The 20,762-nt window shown below is 45.8% G+C and overlaps 1 protein-coding gene across 1 annotated transcript in view; it reads right to left on the bottom strand.

The window, feature by feature from the left end:
- LOC138265804 (thiamine transporter 2-like) overlaps positions 1-20,762 on the bottom strand; it is a 199,152-nt gene that overhangs the window by 66,673 nt on the left and 111,717 nt on the right. The window contains exon 4 of the mRNA XM_069213861.1: positions 4,037-4,178. Within this exon, the coding sequence (XP_069069962.1) occupies positions 4,037-4,178 (142 nt within the window). The remainder of the gene's footprint in view (positions 1-4,036; positions 4,179-20,762) is intronic.

Here is a 20,762-nt window from a genome sequence, read left to right as displayed (position 1 = left end):
TATTAAAAGCAGATAACAATGACTTGGTTTTGTCAATTGATAGTGTCTCTGCAGGGGCTTAGTTTCTTGAAGTAATACAGTCATGTGAACCGTGGCTCACGTAAGTCCAGCCAAATATCTTTCCTATGAAAAAACACAGAAGTGAACTTCATGCTTCTTGCTTCCACTACCTTTTTATCTTCTAACTTATCATTTCTGAGCTGCCTATCAAACTTGATCTGAACACCTTATCTTATTCCCTCCCATGCCCGCCCACAGGAAGGGAACTGACATCAGACTCCAGATGGTGGTTGCAGCAGTGGGACTGGTGTTGGAGCGTGGAGTGCGCCGTCTATCAGTCTGCATTGGATCCTTTTTTACTTGCAGCATACCGGTAGCTTTGGTCTTTCTTCCCTGCATTATTCCATTTTATCCACTCCCCCTGCCCTTCTTCTGTGTTGTGCTGTGATTAGTTGGGGGCACCAGCCAAGGCCAGGCCTGGCCATACATCTATATCTAGGCCATTTATCTGAAGCCTGTGGCCTTTTTTTATTCTGCCTTTCTTCCACCATTCCACACTTCTGTGCAGAGTGGCTTGAGGGGTGCTTTGGGATGGGGGAACAGCATCACCACTGTGCTCTGTCCCTGGGGAGCTGAGGACTGAAACATGGAACAGGGCGACAAAGGGTTCTTCCGTCTCTCACTGTTTGCACTTGGGCTCAATGGAGATTTCAATGGAGAAAGAGGAAGGGATGGTCGGCAGCAAGTACTGCCTTACTTAGCCTAGCTTAGATTAGCCCAGTGCAGCATAGTCCAGCAGTGCATTTCATACATAAAGCGAACAATAAGGTTACCTAGGGTGACCTAGAAACTCTGCCACCAAAGCCTATAGACAGATCTTTCAAGCAAGTCCTTCAATCTAGTGACCCATGTGATGTATGCAACTCTTCTGCCTCAGCTGCAGTACCCAACCTAACTCTGTCTCCTTGTCCCAAGGTAAAACAAAGAAAGTAACCTTCTTCAAAAAAGGACCAGGTCTTTTGACTTTATGCCCATCCCATCTGACCTTACAGGATACTTGGGTGTGCCTAATTTTGAAGAGTCTCTGTGCTGTAAAATGACTGCTATTTTCTAACATACAAGCCCGGGGTGTTTGGGAAGGGGGGGCTAGTGTGGCTAAGAGGGGTGCCGAGGTGGGAGTCCATAATACTCCTCTTGGGACCATGACTGTTTCATCTATTCACTTTGGAGGTGGGAGGGGGAGAGACTTTGATGGTACTGCAGCTGTTGCTAACTATTGGCAATACATCTTACCTCAGCAGCCTGCCCCTATGTTGTTGTCCTGGCTAATGTCCTGCTCTTACCTGCTAATGGGTCTGAATCCTCTGATCATCTTAAAAACAAAGTCGTTCACTGGCTGTCTAGAAACCTGGTTTTTACCTGGTGGTAGCCCACAGCATTTTGATAACCTGTATAGTTGCTTGGGTGGGCCCCATACCTAAATGTCTTACTGGTGATTGTGTTATTATCAATTTTCAGTCTGTCAGTGTTTTTAAAGAACTTTTGTCTTCCAGGGGTCAGATTTCCATCCACTCGTGTACAATTAAGCTTCTCCCGTTGTTTGTTTCTACTGTCACCTTAGCAAAGGTACCTGGAGAGTTCCATTAGCCTTATGCCATTTTGATCACTCTCTTTCTATCCTTACTGCGAAATGATTTGGGGTGCTTGCACAGTTTGTGGAAAATGACTGATTCTCACTAACTTACCCATTTTTCCCAACCCTTTTGTTATGCAGCACTCCATTGTCAACCCATGCTACAATCAGGAATGTGTCTCCTTTCCTAGCAGGTGCAGCCAGGAAGCTGCAAGGCACATTTGATACGATTAGGACAAGCCCTCACTTCCAGTTGGAGTTGCAATGAAGTTGCTAGGCACATTTGTTACAATTCCTAAGGTGAAACTAGCACCCCATGTACTAACATCAAATGTATTCACCACTACCCATGTGGTGGAATCCACATACCGGGCAGTGAAGCCCTCTAGCCTGGCCCATGCCCTTCATAAGAAAATTCCTTTGGAAACAATGTCCCGGGGATCAACCAGCACATTTTACTCCATATCCTGTGCCGAACCATCAGTATTGACCAGAAAGATTGCTTGTTCTGATACTTGATCATTATTAAGCTGGAACATAGCAGGGATCCTTTCTCAATTAAGTGCTAGCGAGTGGGGACACTTTATTGATGGGCATGAATTCTGAATCTTTCAGGAAACATGGGCTAGGGAAAATGTTTTCAGATGTGGGTTTTAAAGATTCTTTATCCCAGTAGTAGCATCAGCAGCAGCTAAAGCATCTGGAGGGCTATTATTATTGATCATAGGGCATGAAGTTAGTCATCTAGTTCCCATTATGAAGGCAAAAACTGATCCACTCCCTTGTATGCAAAGCAATCATCAACTTAGTGAGTCCATACATTTATTGTACAGAACATTGCCAGTTTAAGACTTAAATTGACCCATTCAGACTGGCAGGATTATATTGACCAGTTCATAACTGCTTGTTCCAAGAAACTTGGCTATTAGAACCTTCCTATAAATCAGAACATAAAACATTTTATGTGAACGTCAAACTCTCTTGTGGTGGTAAGCCAGCAGTGGGACTTCCCTTATGGGTAAATATCTCACTTAATGTCTCTATCTCTATTTTGAAAATCAAATCACCAGACATTCTAGGGTTAAGAATCCATTCCCCAAATTGGCTCCTTTTATATCTCTTTAATATTTATGTTAGACCGAGGAAGAGAAATATGGCAATTATTAGATGCCCTTCTCAACATTTTAAATACGAAGGGCAAGATCATTTTGGGGGATTTTAATAGTGTGTTCGATCCTGTTGTTGGCTTGGACTTTGTAACAAAGGAGGAGGACACAATAAGGGGTATACTTCGCCTTGCCTTGATAGCTGCCCAACAGTACCATGCACTTTGGCTGCTATGCAGGTGGTCCATCTAACTGTCTAACCATAGACTATGGGCTGTGGACTGTGCATAATCCTAGTTCATTTACATTTAAGAGAGGCTATTCTATGTCAAAATTGATAATATACTCAATGTAGTCATTTGGGACAAAATGCTGGACTTTAAAATAGATTCGAGATTTGACAGTGATCATCTTCCTTTGCATTTAGTAATGACAGGATTTTTTATTGAGATGTTGAATCCACCCACTGGCCCGCTTTCTGTAAAGCCATCTGTCGGAAACACTTGTAAATCCACCTACTGAAACTGGTGTTACAGTATATTAATACACAAAACACACTGGCTTTTATAGCTACAATAAATTTGCGAGTTAAATTACATGGAATGAATTATAAGACTGTTTTAGTAATATGGTAAGCATATTGGATCGGGTATGAGGGTTTTTTGACCAGTACGGTGTAATGATTGTAATAGACAACACTTTGAATCATGTTTTGTATTGTGTGACCATGCATTATCTGTTTATGTGTTGTATTTAGGTGAACTTTTATGGTTTTGTCTAAATAAATACATTTTATTCTACTAGTATTGATCTGATCACACATTGTCAATTGTAAATGTGGGTACCTTTTGTAATTACATTTAAAAGAAATAGCACTAAAACACTATATAAGGTGGAGAAGCCAGAGTTTAAATCTTTGCTCCATTTCTTGACAGTGGTGAGTAAGGAAAGTTTGCTAAAAGTATCAAATATTCCTACCTAAAATATGTTTATATAGGAATTCTCATATTGTAAACAAACCTTTTAGTTTTACTAAATTATCTACACTAAGACAAAAGAAAACAACTATCTTGTGTTGTTTCTGTTTGAAACACTGTGCTTGCAAGTAACTTTATATCTGTAATATTTAAAATCTTAATAAGAATAGTCGTAGATCTGGTTGTAAAGAAATGAAGGTGTCATGTAATTTCTTTCTCTCCCTAAGAGCAAGTACTGACTGTTGTGTAAATTACAATTTTCCTTTATATTCATTTAAAAACACACTCTGAAAAAGTGTAAAGACAGGAAGTTAACTTACTTGAGTGACAACGTCCAAACCCAAACCTCTGGAATCGACCACAATAATTGTTAAAATCGTCTGTAGGGCCAAAGCAACAAACGTGTTGACTCCAAACATCAAAGCATAACGCTCCATGTTCAGATTCATTGCAATCTGAAATCTAAAAGGCAAGTCATTAGTGCCACATCAACAACCAAGGCCTTTCTTTAAATTTAGAAATATATGCATTAGAACATTTATAATGGATGTCAGTATCAGCTAATGTAGTAATAAACGTGCCATTTGCAGCCATGTTATTTGACTTGAGCCTCGATTACCAGTTAGGCCGAGGGTAATCCCCGCATGGAACTTCACTCATGGAGATCATGACCGCATCCATCCTGAAAATTTCAGATATGTTATGTTTTTATGCAGTTGTCTATCATTCAGACTTTATAGCGCTGCAAAATAGTACTGGTCGGTAATCCTCTTGAACAGCCTGACATTTTGCAACAAAAATGAAGCCGGTGTTTGCATGGAGAGGTAGCTGCATTCAAATGAGTTACAGGCGTTATAGGCGAGAAGCATGCATGTTTCTTTTGCACCGACTTGAAAATACCGAGGGCCTCATTTACGAGGCCCTAGCGGCACATTGCGCTACCGGAGTGTCATTTTTTTTTTTACGCTCCGGTCGGGCATTGTGCCAGCTCATATTTACAAGGCCCTGCAAATCCACCTTGTGTGGCTTTCATGGCCTTGTAAATATAGACCCCAGTCATGCATAACACAGCGTGAACGGGGTGCTCCATGGGTGTTGCTTGGGGTGTTCCCACGCAACACACATGGATTCCAAAGGAATCTGACGCATTCCTAGATTTACAAGTCTGGGACTGGGTCAGATTCCTACACCACCTCAGGGGTGGCGTAAGAGTGATGCAAGAGTTATTTCTCCCTGGTTTTTCCTCTTTCTATGTGTGCTGCATTCTGCCTTTTTTAAGAACTAATGATTGGAAGGTGTCACCGTAAAAGAGGTCTTTGAACTTTAAAATGCCAAGTGGCATAAGTATAGTGGACAAAAATGAGCAGTTATATGTGTAGATTTTTTTTGTATGTTTTATGTTGTAAAATAAGAGCCTGAGAGAAAGAGAGATAAACAAAAATAATAAAAAAGAAGAATACGAAATAAAAATTATTGCCAGAGATTAATTGATAATTTCACTGTTGAACCAAAGGATATATACTATATCTGTCCCTTCTGCTTAGCTGCATTGTTGCTTGGTGATATGGCCAATATACAGAGGGGCTAGAAGGACCTCCCTAGATGGTACAGATGCATCTTGTAGTTATGGTGCATTTCTGCCCTTTCCTGGTGGTGCAGGGCAGTGCAGTAAGGCACTTGCTGCGCTGTCTTGTGCCACAGGCCTTGTAAATGAGGCCCTGGGTTTGTATCAAGGTTTATGCTTTAATATATTTATATCTCAGGCCATCAAATTTATGTATGCTACTGCATATTTTTGCCCCCTTTGCTGAGATGCTGAATGCTTTCACATTTTTTAGGGAACAGTGTTGCACTGCTTTCTGCTCCACGTCTGCTAGATACATAGATGATATGTGCCCTTAATGGTGATGTTCAAGTTCTGGTTTAGAATGCTATATTCACACTTATTTTGAGATACAAAATCCAAGTGGAAGTTATACTTTTGGAGTAAATTTACGCTTGGATTTTGTGAATAGCCAAAAAGTAGTAAACCTGCTCAAAATTCTCAGGTCTTTAAATTTGGGGGAGACATACGAGTTTCGTACTCAGAACTGTGGTGTAGCAAAGGTTCAAATTTACATACAGACCGACTATAAGAGAGAAAAACCTTTGCTCTGAAAGAGGGCTTGTAAGAAATGCGCATGAACTGTGTTCTCTGATTATAGAGTCATTCCCAGGCACTACACTCAAACTGAGATCTGGCTGCCTTCTTTTATATGGAAAATCTATGCATGTGATGGAAGATGTCAATAGAACATCTTAACTAGTTTGGCAACCTCAACATTCCCTTAAATTACCCTGAATATTCCAAAACCTTTCAGTTTCCGCTTTCTAAACTCCAAATTACAATTCTATTTCTGAACATTTGCACTCTTTCTGCAACCAGCTACTTATTGGCTTCCTCCGATATTGGTGCCTGCGCATATAACTATAACTCTTGACATTTTGCAATGTCCTGTTCTGACATCCCATTTCACTTGTAGAACATTTCACTAATATTTTTACTTCAAAACATGTTAGTGAACGCACATTTAAAGCACGAAAGACGTAAAAATTATAAGGATTGAACATGACTGGGGGAAAGATTTGTCTTTTTTTTGGCTCTGAATTTCCTATCACATTGCTTCCGCACACTTAGTGGCTCATTATTTTATTTATTTATTTTTTCTTGGGTGTTGGAGACTGTTGGAGTGTGTCTTTTAAAATTAATATTAATTACGTAATCTTACAAATATATTGTGTGATGAAGCTGCATAGAAAATGTGTTAACATAGAAAATAATGCACACGTTTGAAATGTGCCCAGGGGGAGTGGCTAGCAATGTATACGAAGACTAATGAAAAGCTTATTAATTCTGAATTTATTGTGCAATAATGTTTTGAATTTATATTAGTATATCAAAATTTGAGTTATATGTTAAGAGTTTTGCTTTATTAAATTAGATGGCCTTAGCTTAGCAAGGGTTTTGGGCTTAGCTGCCTGGCCTCATATTGAATTGTATTTTTCTAACGTGAAAAAGTGCTGTTTTCCTGAAGGACTCGAAGCTGTATTTTTCCAGGGGCTATACGTGTGTAGTCTTAGTCAATTCTTTCTCATGAGAACCGGCTTGCTCAAGGCGACATTCTTGCTGGATGCGACAGTGTAATTCGCAACAGGTGCAAGGTTAACCATACTAGGAAAAGACAATGAAGACACTGACTGGAGCGCAAAAGTGTAACATTTTCTACCTGACATTCTAACCGTGAAGACGTCAATAACATGGACCAATCCGCGACATGGGAACTGCAAACGAGGAAAATTCTAGTAAGGTGCTTACCGAATTATTGGACAGAGATAACGATGCACCAAATTTGATCCAATGAGGAATTAGGGAACAATTAGACGGTTTTGATTTAACAGTGTAAACCAAGGGAAACCTAGGTCACTTTTCCTTTTCCACTTTCACGGGGACATTTGCCTTTTCCTGTGCCATAAGACTTATGTCATTTACCATTTTCCGGATACTTCAAACCCATACTTTAGAGTTAGATTGTCCTGTCACTTCAAGCCATTCTCTACCCCATTCTTGTCTGATATTAACTTCTCCTCCATCTGAGGGAAGTAATTTGTTTTCTGAACTATGCTATCTTGAGATTTGACCCCGTCCTATCTCTGCTGATGGTGAAACGACTCATGTCCTGAGGACGAAGACTGACTCTGTTTGTTGATCTGTTGGATTGGTAACTATCCTACGCAAAAATTTGTGATTGTCTGTTTGCCTTTTCTTTCTAGGTACCAACTGCTATTTTGATAGAAGCCTTAGTTTAGATGTTTTCCAAATTTGTGTTTACTAAAATGTTTTGCATGAGGCCCAACATGCTAATACTAATTTGTGGTTAGTTAAGGCGTTCACACTTATCTTATGCAAATAGACAAATGACTGAGTTTCTTGCTTTGTTGAATCAATGTACTAATGAGACGTTGCTAAGTTGCTTCATAATAATGATGTGCCTAAATACTAAGTGAATATAACTGATGCATTGATCAAAGTTGTGTTTGATTACTAATTAGAATTGTTTGGCGTGGTTTATTGTTAATAAGATTAACAGACATGATGTTAGATTGTAACCAGTAGGGAAATAAATATCTTAACTTTTGACTAAACTGTTGTGGTTATTCGTGAACTGAGGAGTTATGGTGAGTTACATGATTAATTTAAATTAAATATTTACTGATTAGCGATTGATATTATTGATTGTTTATTGATTCATTGATTGGTGATGGCAAGAAAATATTTCGTGCTGGGAAGTCCCCAAACTTGGTCCAAAGGTTTGTCGACCTAAACACGTCTCCTTGTAAGTTTACTTATCAAGGCTCTGACGCGCTACAAGTTTTTGGTAGCAGAGGTGATGGTTTGGCCCTTTGGGGCCCCAGTAAAAGGATTACGGTTTGATAGAGTTGAGGGTGCAAATTACGGTTTGGTAGTAGAGGTGTTGGTTTGGCTTTGGACCCGGTGTGAAGGGAGTGTGGTCTGGAGGGAGGCAAGGTGTAGCAAATAAATTGGGGTTTTGTGTCGGGTTTTCTTTTAAAAGGTGCAAATTGGAGAGATGATGTGTCCCTAAGTCCTAAATGACTTTCCCAGAATCTCAGAGCTTGCTGAAGGGAGTTTGAGTATGTTCTTGGCGTTCTAGTGACAGTGTGAATGAAATAGGGTTTCGTGCTTGCACAGCTTATGCATATCGCAGGTGAATTGTGATGTTTGTGAGTATTTTAGGCCAGATGATGATGTTTTAGTCAGAGTGGGCGTACACCACAGTATGAGAGTAGGAAAGTCGGCAAACTTCATGTGAGTGTGGCGCTTTGTTCTCAAAAATTGTCCACATGGTTGTTGATGATGTACGGACCCTGCGTGGTCTAAGACTCCGGAGTATATTGATAAGTGTATGAGACACTTGGTTTATGTTGTAATTTGTGCGGTTTAATAGGTCGATAGTGAAGTCGACGAGTCGAGTTTGAGTCAAAGTGAGTGAATGAAAACTTCAATGGAGATTTGGTGAGTTCTAAAGTGCACTAGAACAATAATCCATTGACAAGTCGAGAGTAGAATTTGCGGGTCAAATTTTGCTTGCGAGTGCGGGATCTGAGAAGGAGAGAGTAGTGGCCGAGGCTAGGCGACATCTCTGTAAAGTTCTGAAGTGATTGTGTTACCTTTTCCTGTAGTAAACCGGCAAATTTTAAGTTTATTTTGATTGGTGCTCGCAATATATTGCATTCGTTTGTGTGAAGCGAGTGTGGGAAGACAAGCCGCAAGACTTTGTCAGCCGCAGTGTGTGAGTGTGACGTCATTTTGAGCCGCGCTGGTATAGGTTGGTTAGTAAGAAGGGTCGCGCACGGATTGGCAGCCGTCCATGAGAGGCAATTGGTTGAAAAGGTAGGCGAGGAGAGATCTGGGAACTAAAGTCACTTCCTGATTTGATTGTGAACACAATAGAACACATAAAGATGACATTTTTCAAGGCTTTAAGACAGACAGGTTCAAGACTGCAGACACCGCAAATCTCGAGTGTGAATGTACCACAGACACCTTTAATGCAGGCTGGGAATATCTCATTACAAGGTTTAACAGCACAACAGCTGATCAATTGGTTAGACAAGCTTAATACTCCACAGACTACTCCTGTAGCTGCAGGGAGGGCGGAAGGAGAAGAATACCTGAACCTTGTGAGGTTGGGTATGGAAGCCAATGAACTTGTTGAAGGGAGCATGGGTGTGAGCAGGCTAGAGTCATACACAGAAGCAGAATTGAGGTATCTGTGTCCAAAGATAACAAGAGAAGTGAGCAGGGTGTACCAGAGGCTGGAAAATTTGGCAGACAAATATGGCATAGATTTAGAAAATACCAAACATTTGAAGAGGAGTTACAGGTTAAATTTTGAGCCCAAGGATTTTGAACACATGAGGTCTACTGGAATGAAGGCGCACCTCAAGGAGTTACTGCAGAGTGCACAAGTTTGGGGAGCCTTAGAGAAGTGGGACGGCAGATGGGCGAAAAAAAGAGACAAGAGGAAGAGTGATTGCATAGAGCAGTCAGCTAAAGCATTACCGGATACAGGTACGGTAAAGATGTTACCAATGAGAGAGACTGCTGGAGGGGTTCTCGTCCATGTACCTTGGACTACAGGGGATATTCTGTCTTTTACAAATGATTTCCCCAGGCTGAGGGAGAAGCCAATAGAGTGGTATCAGCAGACGGACAGGTTTGTGAAACTTGCGAAGTGTCTTTGGGAAGACCTGAATACTCTCTTTGAGATCATAATTCCAGCTGATTTGTGGATTGAGTGCAAAAGGAGCATAGATTGGCCGACTGAGGAACCGGCAAGGGACAGAAACACAGGGGTACCCTCTACTGATTTGATGAAGTATTATTATAAGGTGATTGAGTTTCTGAAAACAAGAGTTTTGCCGAAGAATATTGATTGGCAAAGGATTGATCGAACAGCTCAGGAAGTTAAGGAGTCGATACATGCCTATTATGAGAGGTTGTTGAAGGCGTTTAAACATTGCAGCGGTACAGAGGTCATTGAGGCGAAGGACATGAATCACCTTGTGTTCAGGTTTGTGGAAGGGTTGCGATCTGAGATCGGCCAGATGATTAAGAGTCACTTGATTTGTTGGCAGGCAAAGCCGATTGACGAGGTGTTGCAGTATGCGAAGTACTGCAGCGATGAGATTGAGTTGAAGCAGAAAAAGTTGAAGGAGAAAGTGATGGTGATGCAAATTAAGGCAGCACAGACAGGGATACAAGGAGGTTGTCTACAGCAGATGGTGCAGCAGCCACAGGGAAGCGGGATGTTTCAGGCACAAGTGCGAGGTAGAAGTCGAGGAGGTTTTGTGAACCATAGTCCAGATTTGAACACTGTAGTAGTTCAAAACGATGCACAGGGAATGAAAAAGATATTACCTTGTCATGCTTGCGGGGTCGTTGGACACTGGAAGCAGGAGTGCCCAATGATGGTGCAGGATGGTGTTAATCAACAAAGCAATGATGTCAGTGCATTCCAAAATGTGAAAGGACAAGACTGAGGGGTCCAAATCCAAATTTTCAGAATAATGTGAATGAGATGCAGGGTTTTCAATCCATGCAGCAGGTGCAGATGCCACGTATACAGCCAATACAGTTACAACAAGCGCAACAGCAGGTCCCCATGGTACCTAGACAGCAAATACAAGTGCCCTTAGCGTCAATGGAACAGCAACAGGTGATGCTTCCTCAACAGGTCACAGGTCAAAGAGTCAGTCAGAATCACACAGTGCAACAGTACCCATTGCGTGGTGAGAATGGAATAAACGATGAATGGTCGGATGAGGGTTCAGACAGTGAAGAGTGTAGGCTTGCAGCGTCCCTAGAGATAGATCAGAGAGGACCCTATGTTCAGGGGAAGGTAATGGTTCACAAGGTTTCTTTCTTGGTTTACACGGGAGCTACACGCTCTACAGTCAGAAGCGCAGAGGTTCCGAAGCTGCCCCTTTCAGGACGGACAGTTAAGGTAGTGAGAGTAGCAAACCAACTCCTGACTAACCTGATCACAGATCCGGTTCAAGTTGAGCTTGGCACTTTCCAAGGATTGAACAGATTTGTGGTTTGTGATTCAAGTCGCATATCCTTACTGAGAAGAGACTTATTGTGCAAGACGAGGTGTTCAATCACCTGTTCTAATGAGGGAATCGAGGTCCAGACAAACAGTGATGATGAAGGGGAGGAACAGGGTTCAGAGCCTGAAACTGAGAAACGGATGAGGAACATCCTCTGATTAACTTCTTTCCGATGTTCACAGTAGCTGATCTCCCGGCAGACTTACAGGGAACAGTTCAAGAAAGGGTGTGGGACCTGAAAGGGAAAGAAGTAGGGTTGATAAAAGGAGTAGAGCCAGTAAAAGTCAGTGTGAAGCCTAACGCTGTGTTCCCCCAGATACCGCAGTATCATATGGCACAAGATGTCCTTGTAAAGGTTGCACAAATCATTGCAGATTTTGTGAAACAGGGAGTTCTGAAAGAGGTGTTGAGTAGTCTGTGCAATTCACCAATAATGGGACTGAGAAAGCCTTGTGGGAAGGTTCGGATTGTCCAAGATTTGAGGAAGATCAATGACATAGTAGTGAAGTGTTGCCCAGTAGTGCCAAATCCTGCTGTGATTATGTTTCAGATCCCATGTGATGCAGAATGGTTCACAGTAGTTGATCTGTCCCAAGTGTTCTTTTCTGTGCCTCTTCATGAGGACAGCCAATTTCTCTTCAGTTTAAAATTTTTGGACAAGGTCTACTGTTTGTGTCAAATTCCTCAAGGGTTTTCGGAATCACCTTCCATACTTAATCAGATATTGAAGAAGAATTTGGAGTTATTGGAGCTGCCTTTCCAATCGACTCTAGTGCAATGCATTGATGATTTAGCGATCGCATCTAAAACAAGGGATGAGTGCAAGTACGATTTGATTGCTTTGCTAAATCACTTGGGAAAGAATGGGGACAAGGTGTCCCCGAAGAAATTGCAATATTGTCAGAAAGAGGTGAAATATTTGGGTCATCAGATCGGGAAAGGGTCCAGGAAATTGTCCAGAGAGAGAATAACGGCAGTGTTACAGAAGAATCCCCCAATGACACTGAGAAATGTTAGGATGTTTCTAGGAATAGTGGGTTACTGTCGTCAGTTGATCCCAAATTTTTCAGTCATTTCTAAGGGTTGTATGTCGGAAGACCGCCTGCCGAAACAACGAGTGCGTGAACAACGAGGTCGGAACACCGACCTCGTTGTTACCACTAATGCCTTTACCACTAATGCCTTAACAACGATAGTTCGTTGTAAAGGCATTCCTGGTAAAGGCATTAGTAATAGGCACCCATTGATCCTGCATGCGTCACCCCGACCCCCCCAACCCCACCCCAAAACCTAAAACACCCCCCCCAACCCCACCCCACCCCACCCCAAAACCTAAAACCCCCTGACCCCCCACCCGCCCCAAAACCTAAAACACCCCGCCCCCCCAACCCTGCCCTAAAACCCCCCAACCCCCCACCCTGCCACAAAACCTAAAACTCCCCACCCCCCAACCCCACCCCAAAACCTAAAACCCCGACCCCCCACCATGCCCCAAAACCTAAAACGCCCCACCCCCTCAACCCCACCCTAAAACCCCCGACCCTCCACTCCCGCCCCAAAACCTAAAAGCCCCCACCCCACCACCCCCGCCCCAAAACCTAAAACCCCCCATTTACCTGAATCATCGCCTCATCATCCGCGTCGTCCTCCTCAGCCGACTCCCTTGTTTGTGCCTTAACCATGCATGTTCGTTGTTCAGGACATGCGTGGTTTAGGCACAAAATAACGAAGTTGTGGTTAAAGAAAGCGTTGTTCCGCTTTCGTTAACCAGGACTTCGTTATTAAAGAGTCGGCGTAGAGGACGTTTCCCATTTCTAAGCCATTGCAGAGGCTGACGGTCAAAGAGCACCAGGATGCCATAGTTTTGGGAGAGAAGGAAATGAGGGCGTTCACTGAGTTAAGGGAGAGCATGTGTAGGGCTCCAGCTTTAGGTATGCCTGATTACACGAAGTCCTTTGTTCTGTTTTGTCATGAACGTGATGCATGTTCTTTGTCTGTCTTGACACAGGTCCATGGAGGTGTGAACTGACCAGTAGCATATTTTTCAGCTACTTTGGACCCAGTTGCAGCAGCCTTACTGGGTTGTCTGCGTGCAGTAGCAGCAGTTGGACAAAGCCTCACACAGTGTGAAGGCATAGTGATGGGACATCCTTTAACTATCATGGTCCCTCACTCAGTTGAGATCCTCCTAACACGAACGAAAATGCAGCACATGACAAATGCGAGATTGACCAAATATGAAATGATTATTTTGGGGTCACCAAATGTAACGTTAAAAAGATGTATAGTGCTGAACCCGGCAACTTTGCTTCCAAGTAAAAATACAGAGGTTGAAAATGTGGAAGATGTAGAACATGATTGTCTTGAGGTAACAGAAATGTGCATGAAACCAAGACCTGATATTAAAGATATCCAATTGGAGGAAAATGACCAAATTATCTTTGTCGATGGCTCATGTTTGAGAGACTCATTAGGAGTGCTGAGAGCTGGATATGCTGTATGCACGATTTCTGGTAACCTGGAAGCGTCCTGGCTTCAAGGAGTGTATTCTGCTCAGGTAGCTGAACTGGTAGCTCTTACCAGAGCTTGTCATTGTCTCTGCTCAAATGAGAGTGACTATCTATACTGATAGCAGATATGGATTTGGAATTGTCTATGATTTTGGCCAACTATGGTCACAGAGGGGTTATTTGACCTCTTGTGGTTCGCCAGTGAAAAATGGTGAAAGAATTAAGGAGTTGTTGCACGCGATTCAGTTACCCCATGAAAATGCCGTGGTGAAATGCAGTGCACACCTGAAGTCACAAGTCTTTGTTTCAGTGGGGAATGGATATGTGGATCAAGTGGCGAGGTTTTGCACATTGATCTGTATATCGTTTAAGGATCAATGGGAATTGTTGCCTGAAAAAGAAAATGAGACATGTACAGGGTATGCATTGAGGGTGATTGACACGTTAGAAGGGCTGAAACTGTTGCAGGGTCGCGCCAGCAAAGATGAGAAGCGATCTTGGGTCAGGATGCAATTAGTACAAAGACCAGATGATTTGTGGGTTTCAGAAGAGGGGAAAATGGTCTTGCCAAACAGTCTCTTGTCACAATTTGCATGGTTTTACCATGGCCAAGCATACATTGGGAGGGATGCCATGATCAGGTTGTTCAAGATTGACTGGTTTATTCCAAAATTTAGACAAGCTGCAGATGTGATATGCCATTGTTGTATCATCTGTCAACAGATGAAAGCAGTGAAAGGGACAGTGGTGAATTTGAGCCACATTGGGAGAGCCGGAGGTCCATTTAGCAGAATGCAATTGGATTTCATTGAGATGCCTGTGTGTGGAGGTTTGAGATATGTGTTGGTGATTGTGTGTATCTTTAGCCACTGGATTGAAGCTTATCCTACACACAGGAATGACAGCCTCACAGTAGCGAAGCTACTGCTTAGGGAATTGATACCGCGTTTCTGTTTTCCGATCTCTTTAGAATCAGATAGGGGAAGTCACTTCAACAAGAAGAGAGTCAGAGTGTCCAAACTCCTCCTGAGCAGATTGCAGGTCCATCAAGCGAAAACACCATAAAGTCAAGAGAGAAAGAAGGCTTGCCACAGGAAGGATCAAAGACCAGAGAGATACTGAAAGGAGACAAGTGGCCAGAGTTGCACGTGAAAAAGGGGAAAGTGGTTGTCGAAGATGCTATATAAGAAGAAATTGACACAACAAGGAGAGAAGATCTAAGTGAAGGAGAGTTGCAAGGTGATCGCAAGTTGAAAAGAAAGAGAGTAGCAAATAGAAGGTGCGCAGGTCCTGAATAGGCGTATGCAATGACAGCTGAATGGCAACAGGAGTTCCTGCCGTTCTGTTTTGATCGAGAGATCCAAGGTCAATATTTTGACACCTGAGTCTGGCTGAAGGGTTCTGAAAGGGTGTAAATATTTGAGCTAAGATTGAACTTGATAAAGAGACTAAGGGGGTCATTACAACCCTGGTGGACGGTGTTAAAGGTGCGGTAATACCGCAAACAGGCCGGTGGACAAAAAAAGGGAATTATGACCGTGGCGGAAACCGCCAACATAGACAGCCACTTTAACACTCCGCCCGCCACGGCGGTACAGACAAGCAGCGCAGCGGTCACTGCCAACAGACAGGCAGAAGACAATGTACCGCCCACAGTATCATAACCCGCCAATCCGCCACCTTTTCCGGGGCGGATTCACCGTGGATAAAAACACGGGGGAAACAGCTTTTGCAATGGGAAAACGCTCACCTTAACACACTCCACAAGGAAGGAGGACACCATGGAGCCGGAACTACAAATACTCCCTGCCCTTGTGTTCCTGCTCGTCTACGAACATCAGCAACGGCGCAGCCGAAGACAACGGTGAGTACTGCACCTACGACATAGGGATGGGGGGAGGCAAAAGTCAGGGGGACACACACGCAACAAGCACCCACCCAACTCCGGGTAGGCCACCGCCAGGATCCTGAACATCAGGGGGGTCATGGTGCGACGGGCACCCCTCCCACGTTGGAAGGCCATCCCCAGCTGAGCCTCCGCGATCTTCTTGCTCCAGCGGCGAATGTCCTCCCATCTTTTCAAGCAGTGGGTGCCCCGTCTCTGGTGGACCCCCAGGGTCCGGACGTCCTTGGCGATGGCACGCCAAATGTCCTTCTTCTGGTGGGCGCTGACCTACATGACATGCGCAGGGGAAGAAGAGAAGTCATTACCAACTGCACCGTCAATGTGAGTGGCCCCCATCCCTACCCTTGCCATGTGGCACATGCATTCACAGTCCTTCATGTTCCCTGAACTCTGCCCCCTTCCAACTAACATCCAGCCCTCTCCACCCAGGCATAGCCCATACAACGTGCTCCCTGTGTACTTACCTGTTGGTCTGGAGGACCGTAGAGTAGCGTGTACTGGGGGAGGACCCCGTCCACGAGCTTTTCCAACTCCTGAGCAGTGAAGGCAGGGGCCCTTTCCCCAGATGCAGCAGCCATTGTCTCTTCCAGACCGAGGTCACAGCAGCACTTGCAGTGTAGGTCCTCTCCTGTCGAAGATCAGGTATCAAGTGATTGAACAGATAGAAAATGGTGGTCACGTCCGCGGCGGTGACTTCCGCGGCGGTGCGTATCATCACCGCCGGCGCACTTCATCATTGGCTCCTGGGACCCATAGGGTCCTATGTTAACCAATGCAGCATTGCGCCGCGGTCTACGACCGCCTACCGCGACGGTGTACAACGCCAGCACAGATATCTCACATCCCTTTGTCCCAGTTTAGATGTCAGGCTGCCGCCATTTCAGGGGCCCACATGGCTTCATTTACTACTGCGTCACACATACCTAGGCCTACACTCAACACACATACAGGAAGAGTTTTGTGTTTGGTGTCGTGTTCTGTGTATCTGTGGGTACCTACCTGGGAATTTGTTGACTCTAAGGTCGCTGTTGTCCTTCCTAGGCGGCGTCAGCTGGGACATTTGAGAAGATGGCGGAATCCTCCGGTGTACTGACCGCTGGTGGACCTGTTGACAATGGAGGAGCGACATTTAATAATCACCTACAGGTTGAAGGTGCCACTATCCAGGAACTATGTACCCAGTTGGAGCCAGACCTGATGTCACCAATCCACCATCCCACTGGAATCCCCCCTGACGTGCAGGTGCTGTCAGTGCTCCATTTCCTTGCAAGTGGGTCTTTTCAGACAACAGTGGCCATGGCATCAGGGATGTCCCAGCCTATGGTTTCCAACTTGTTGTCCAGAGTGTTGTCTGCCCTGCTGAAACACATAAGGAGCTACATCGTTTTCCCTCAGGTGGAGGATTTGGCTACAGTTAAAGGTGGCTTCTATGTCCTTGGACATATCCCCAACATCATAGGTGCTATTGATGGCACCCATGCAGCTCTGGTCCCCCCCACAGGAGTGAACAGGTGTACAGGAACCGGAAGAGTTATCATTCTATGAATGTACAGATGGTATGTTTGGCAGACCAGTACATCTCCCAGGTAAATGCTATGTTCCCTGGCTCAGTGCATGACGCCTACATCCTGCGGAATAGCAGTATCCCGTATGTGATGGGTCAACTCCAGAGGCACCGTGTGTGGCTATTAGGGGACTCTGGTTACCCTAACCTGTCCTGGCTATTGACCCCAGTGAGGAATCCCAGGACCAGGGCAGAGGAATGCTACAATGAGGCCCATGGGCGGACTAGGAGGGTGATCGAACGCACCTTCAGCCTCCTGAAGGCCAGGTTCAGGTGCCTCCATATGACAGGTGGTTCTCTAGTCTACTCACCGAAGAAGGTGTGCCAGATCATCATCGCCTGCTCGATGCTTCACAATTTTGCTTTGCGACGCCAGGTGCCTTTCTGCAGGAGGATGGTCCAGATGGACAGTGATGAGGAGGAAGCTGAGGAAGAAGACATAGACAACAGGGAGTCAGTCATACAGCAATATTTCCAGTGATACACAGGTGAGAACATTTTATTTTACTATTACATTCACTTTCACACTTCGGGGGTCATTCTGACCCTGGCGGTCCATGACCGCCATGGCGGAGGGTGGCGGAAGCACCGCCAACAGGCTGGCGGTGCTTCCTGGCCAATTCTGACAGCGGCGGTAAAGCCGCGGTCAGAAAAGGGGAGCCGGCGGTTTCCCGCCAGTTTCCCGCCGGTTTCCCGCTGGCCCAGGGAATCTGCCATGGCGGCGCTGCTTGCAGCACCGCCATGGGGATTCCGACCGCCTTCCCGCCAGCCTGTTTCTGGCGGTGTCCACCGCCAGAACCAGGATGGCGGGAACGGGTGCCGTGGGGCCCCTGCACTGCCCATGCCACTGGCATGGGCAGTGCAGGGGCCCCCAAACAGGGCCCCACAAAGATTTTCACTGTCTGCTTTGCAGACAGTGAAAATCGCGACGGGTGCCACTGCACCCGTCGCATCCCTGCAACTCCGCCGGCTCCATTCCGAGCCGGCTTCATTGTTGAAGGGGCTTTCCCGCTGGGCCGGCCGGCGGTCTTCTGGCGGTCGCCCGCCGGCCCAGCGGGAAAGCCGGAATGGCCGCCGCGGTCTTTCGGCGGGAACCGCTTGGCGGGCGCCGACCGCCGCGGTCAGAATGACTGCCTTCTACCTCTATCCTGTCTGTCATTTAGTAGCAGTATTTGGTAACTCAGTTGCACCTTTCCATTACGGTTTCACAGGTGTGGTTACCAACATGTGTCATCTGCTTGCATCCTTCATGGACTTGTGATGTGTGACATAGGTATGTTGGCTTTACAATTGAACATGCATTTTGAAACTGTCATTGATAATACAAATTTAACAAATCACAGACTGACTCCAGATTGTTTTGTGCTTCAAGGGTGTTTATTTAAGTGCTCAAAAATGGAGGGGGGTTGTAAAATGGTGATGGGGGACGGTGGAGGAATGTCCATGGCAGAGACCAGTCTATTGGTCACACAGGTGCACTGCCGATATGGGCATAGGAAGTGGAGCTGGGGCAGTTTAAGTATGGACAGGGTAACAAAGTGGGACAGTGGAAGGACAATCAGGGTGGTCTCATTTCCTGGCGGGGGTCTTGCCATCTTGCTCTGTCCTGTTCCTGGATCTCAGGGACCGCTTGCTGGGTGGTTGTCCGTCTGCAGGGGGTGGGGTGCTGGTGTGGTGGTCCAGTGGCGGGGCGTCCTGTCCACTAGCGCCGGCGGAGGTGGTGGGCAGTTCATCCTCCTGGCTATTGTCAGGGGCCCCTTGGAGTGCCACGGTGTCCCTCATGGTCTTCTGTATTTCCTTCAGCACCCCTACGATGGTGCCCAGGGCGGAGCTGATGGTTCTAAGCTCCTCCCTGAACCCCAAATACTGTTCCTCCTGCAGGCGCTGGGTCTCCTGAAACTTGTCCAGGACCGTCGCCATCGTCTCCTGGGAGTGGTGGTACGCTCCCATGATGGAGGAGAGGGCCTCGTGGAGAGTGGGTTCCCTTGGCCTGTCCGCCCCCTGTCGCACAGCAGCCCTCCCAGTTCCCCTGTGTTCCTGTGCCTCCGTCCCCTGGACCGTGTGCCCCCAGGTCCCTGTTGTTGTTGGGGTGGTGGGTTATCCTGGGTTCCCTGTAGTGGTGGACACACCGCTGATTGACGTGTCCTGGGTACGGAGGTATGGGCCCGCTGGGTGGGTGCTGTGCTGGTGTTACCAGAGGGTGGAAGGTCAGTGATGGGCTGTGCCTGTGCAAGGGGAACCGACTGTCCCGAGGCCCACGATGGTCCGGGCTGGTCATCAGGATCCAGAAGGGCAGAGCTGCTGTCGTCACTGTGGGCCTCTTCTGTGGGTAGAGTGGAGATGTCTGGACCCTCCTGTGTGGTGACATTCCGTAGTGGTCCTGCAGAGATATAAGAGCATGATTATTGCATGTGTGTGAGTAATGGTGTGCAATGGGTGGGTGTGCGAGTACCCCAGTGCAAGCATTCCTGTGTGTGGGTTTGTGTGATGATGGTTAGGGGGTTGTTATGGATATGTGCTGTGAGCATGCTTTGGTGAGGGGTGACCATGCTTAGTTGTGTCATGCAGGGCTTGGTGTTGGGATGGGTGGTTTGTGTTATTAGTACATTAGTGAGGTGTTGGAGTGATAGGGGAGGGGGTGAGGGTGGGGGTGTGTGATAGCATGCAGGTAGGGTGGGGGATATGATAGTTAATATTTGACTTACCAGTGTCCATTCCTCCACCAACTCCTCTGAGGCCCTCTGGATGCATGATGGTCAAGACTTGCTCCTCCCATGTTGTTAGTTTTGGGGGAGGAGGTGGGGGTCCGCCACCAGTCCGCTGTACCGCGATGTTGTGCCTGGAGACCACGGAATGCACCTTCCCCCGTAGGTCGTTCCACCTCTTCTTGATGTCCTCCCGATTTCTTGGATGCTGTCCCACAGCGTTGACCCTGTCCACGATTCTTCGCCATAGCTCCATCTTCCTGGCTATGGAGGTGTGCTGCACCTGTGAGCCAAATAGCTGTGGCTCTACCCGTAGGATTTCCTCCACCATGACCCTGAGCTCCTCCTCGGAAAACCTGGGGTGTCTTTGGCGTGACATGGGGTGGTATGGGTGATGTGTGGGGTGGTGTAAGTGTTTATGTGTGTGGTGATGTGTAGTGGTGTGTGGTGTTTTGTGCGTGGAATGTTGTATGGGTGATGGTGTTGTGTGCCTCTGTGTGGTGGGGTTCTCAATTGCTGTGCTCTCTGTCTCTCGGCTTCCTCAAAATGTATGGTTGTAGGGGTTTGTGGGTGATGTGGGTGTGTGTTTTATATTGAATTGGGTGTGTGGGAGTGGTGTGTGTATGTGTATCAGGTGTGTGTATTTGGAATTGTCCAATGTGGCGGTGTTATGGAGATGTGTGTGTATTT

Source organism: Pleurodeles waltl, chromosome 11, assembly GCF_031143425.1.
Source record: "Pleurodeles waltl isolate 20211129_DDA chromosome 11, aPleWal1.hap1.20221129, whole genome shotgun sequence".
Classification (NCBI taxonomy): domain Eukaryota; kingdom Metazoa; phylum Chordata; class Amphibia; order Caudata; family Salamandridae; genus Pleurodeles; species Pleurodeles waltl.
Note: the sequence above shows the minus strand (reverse complement) of the source record. Positions and strands in the feature narration are given on the sequence as shown.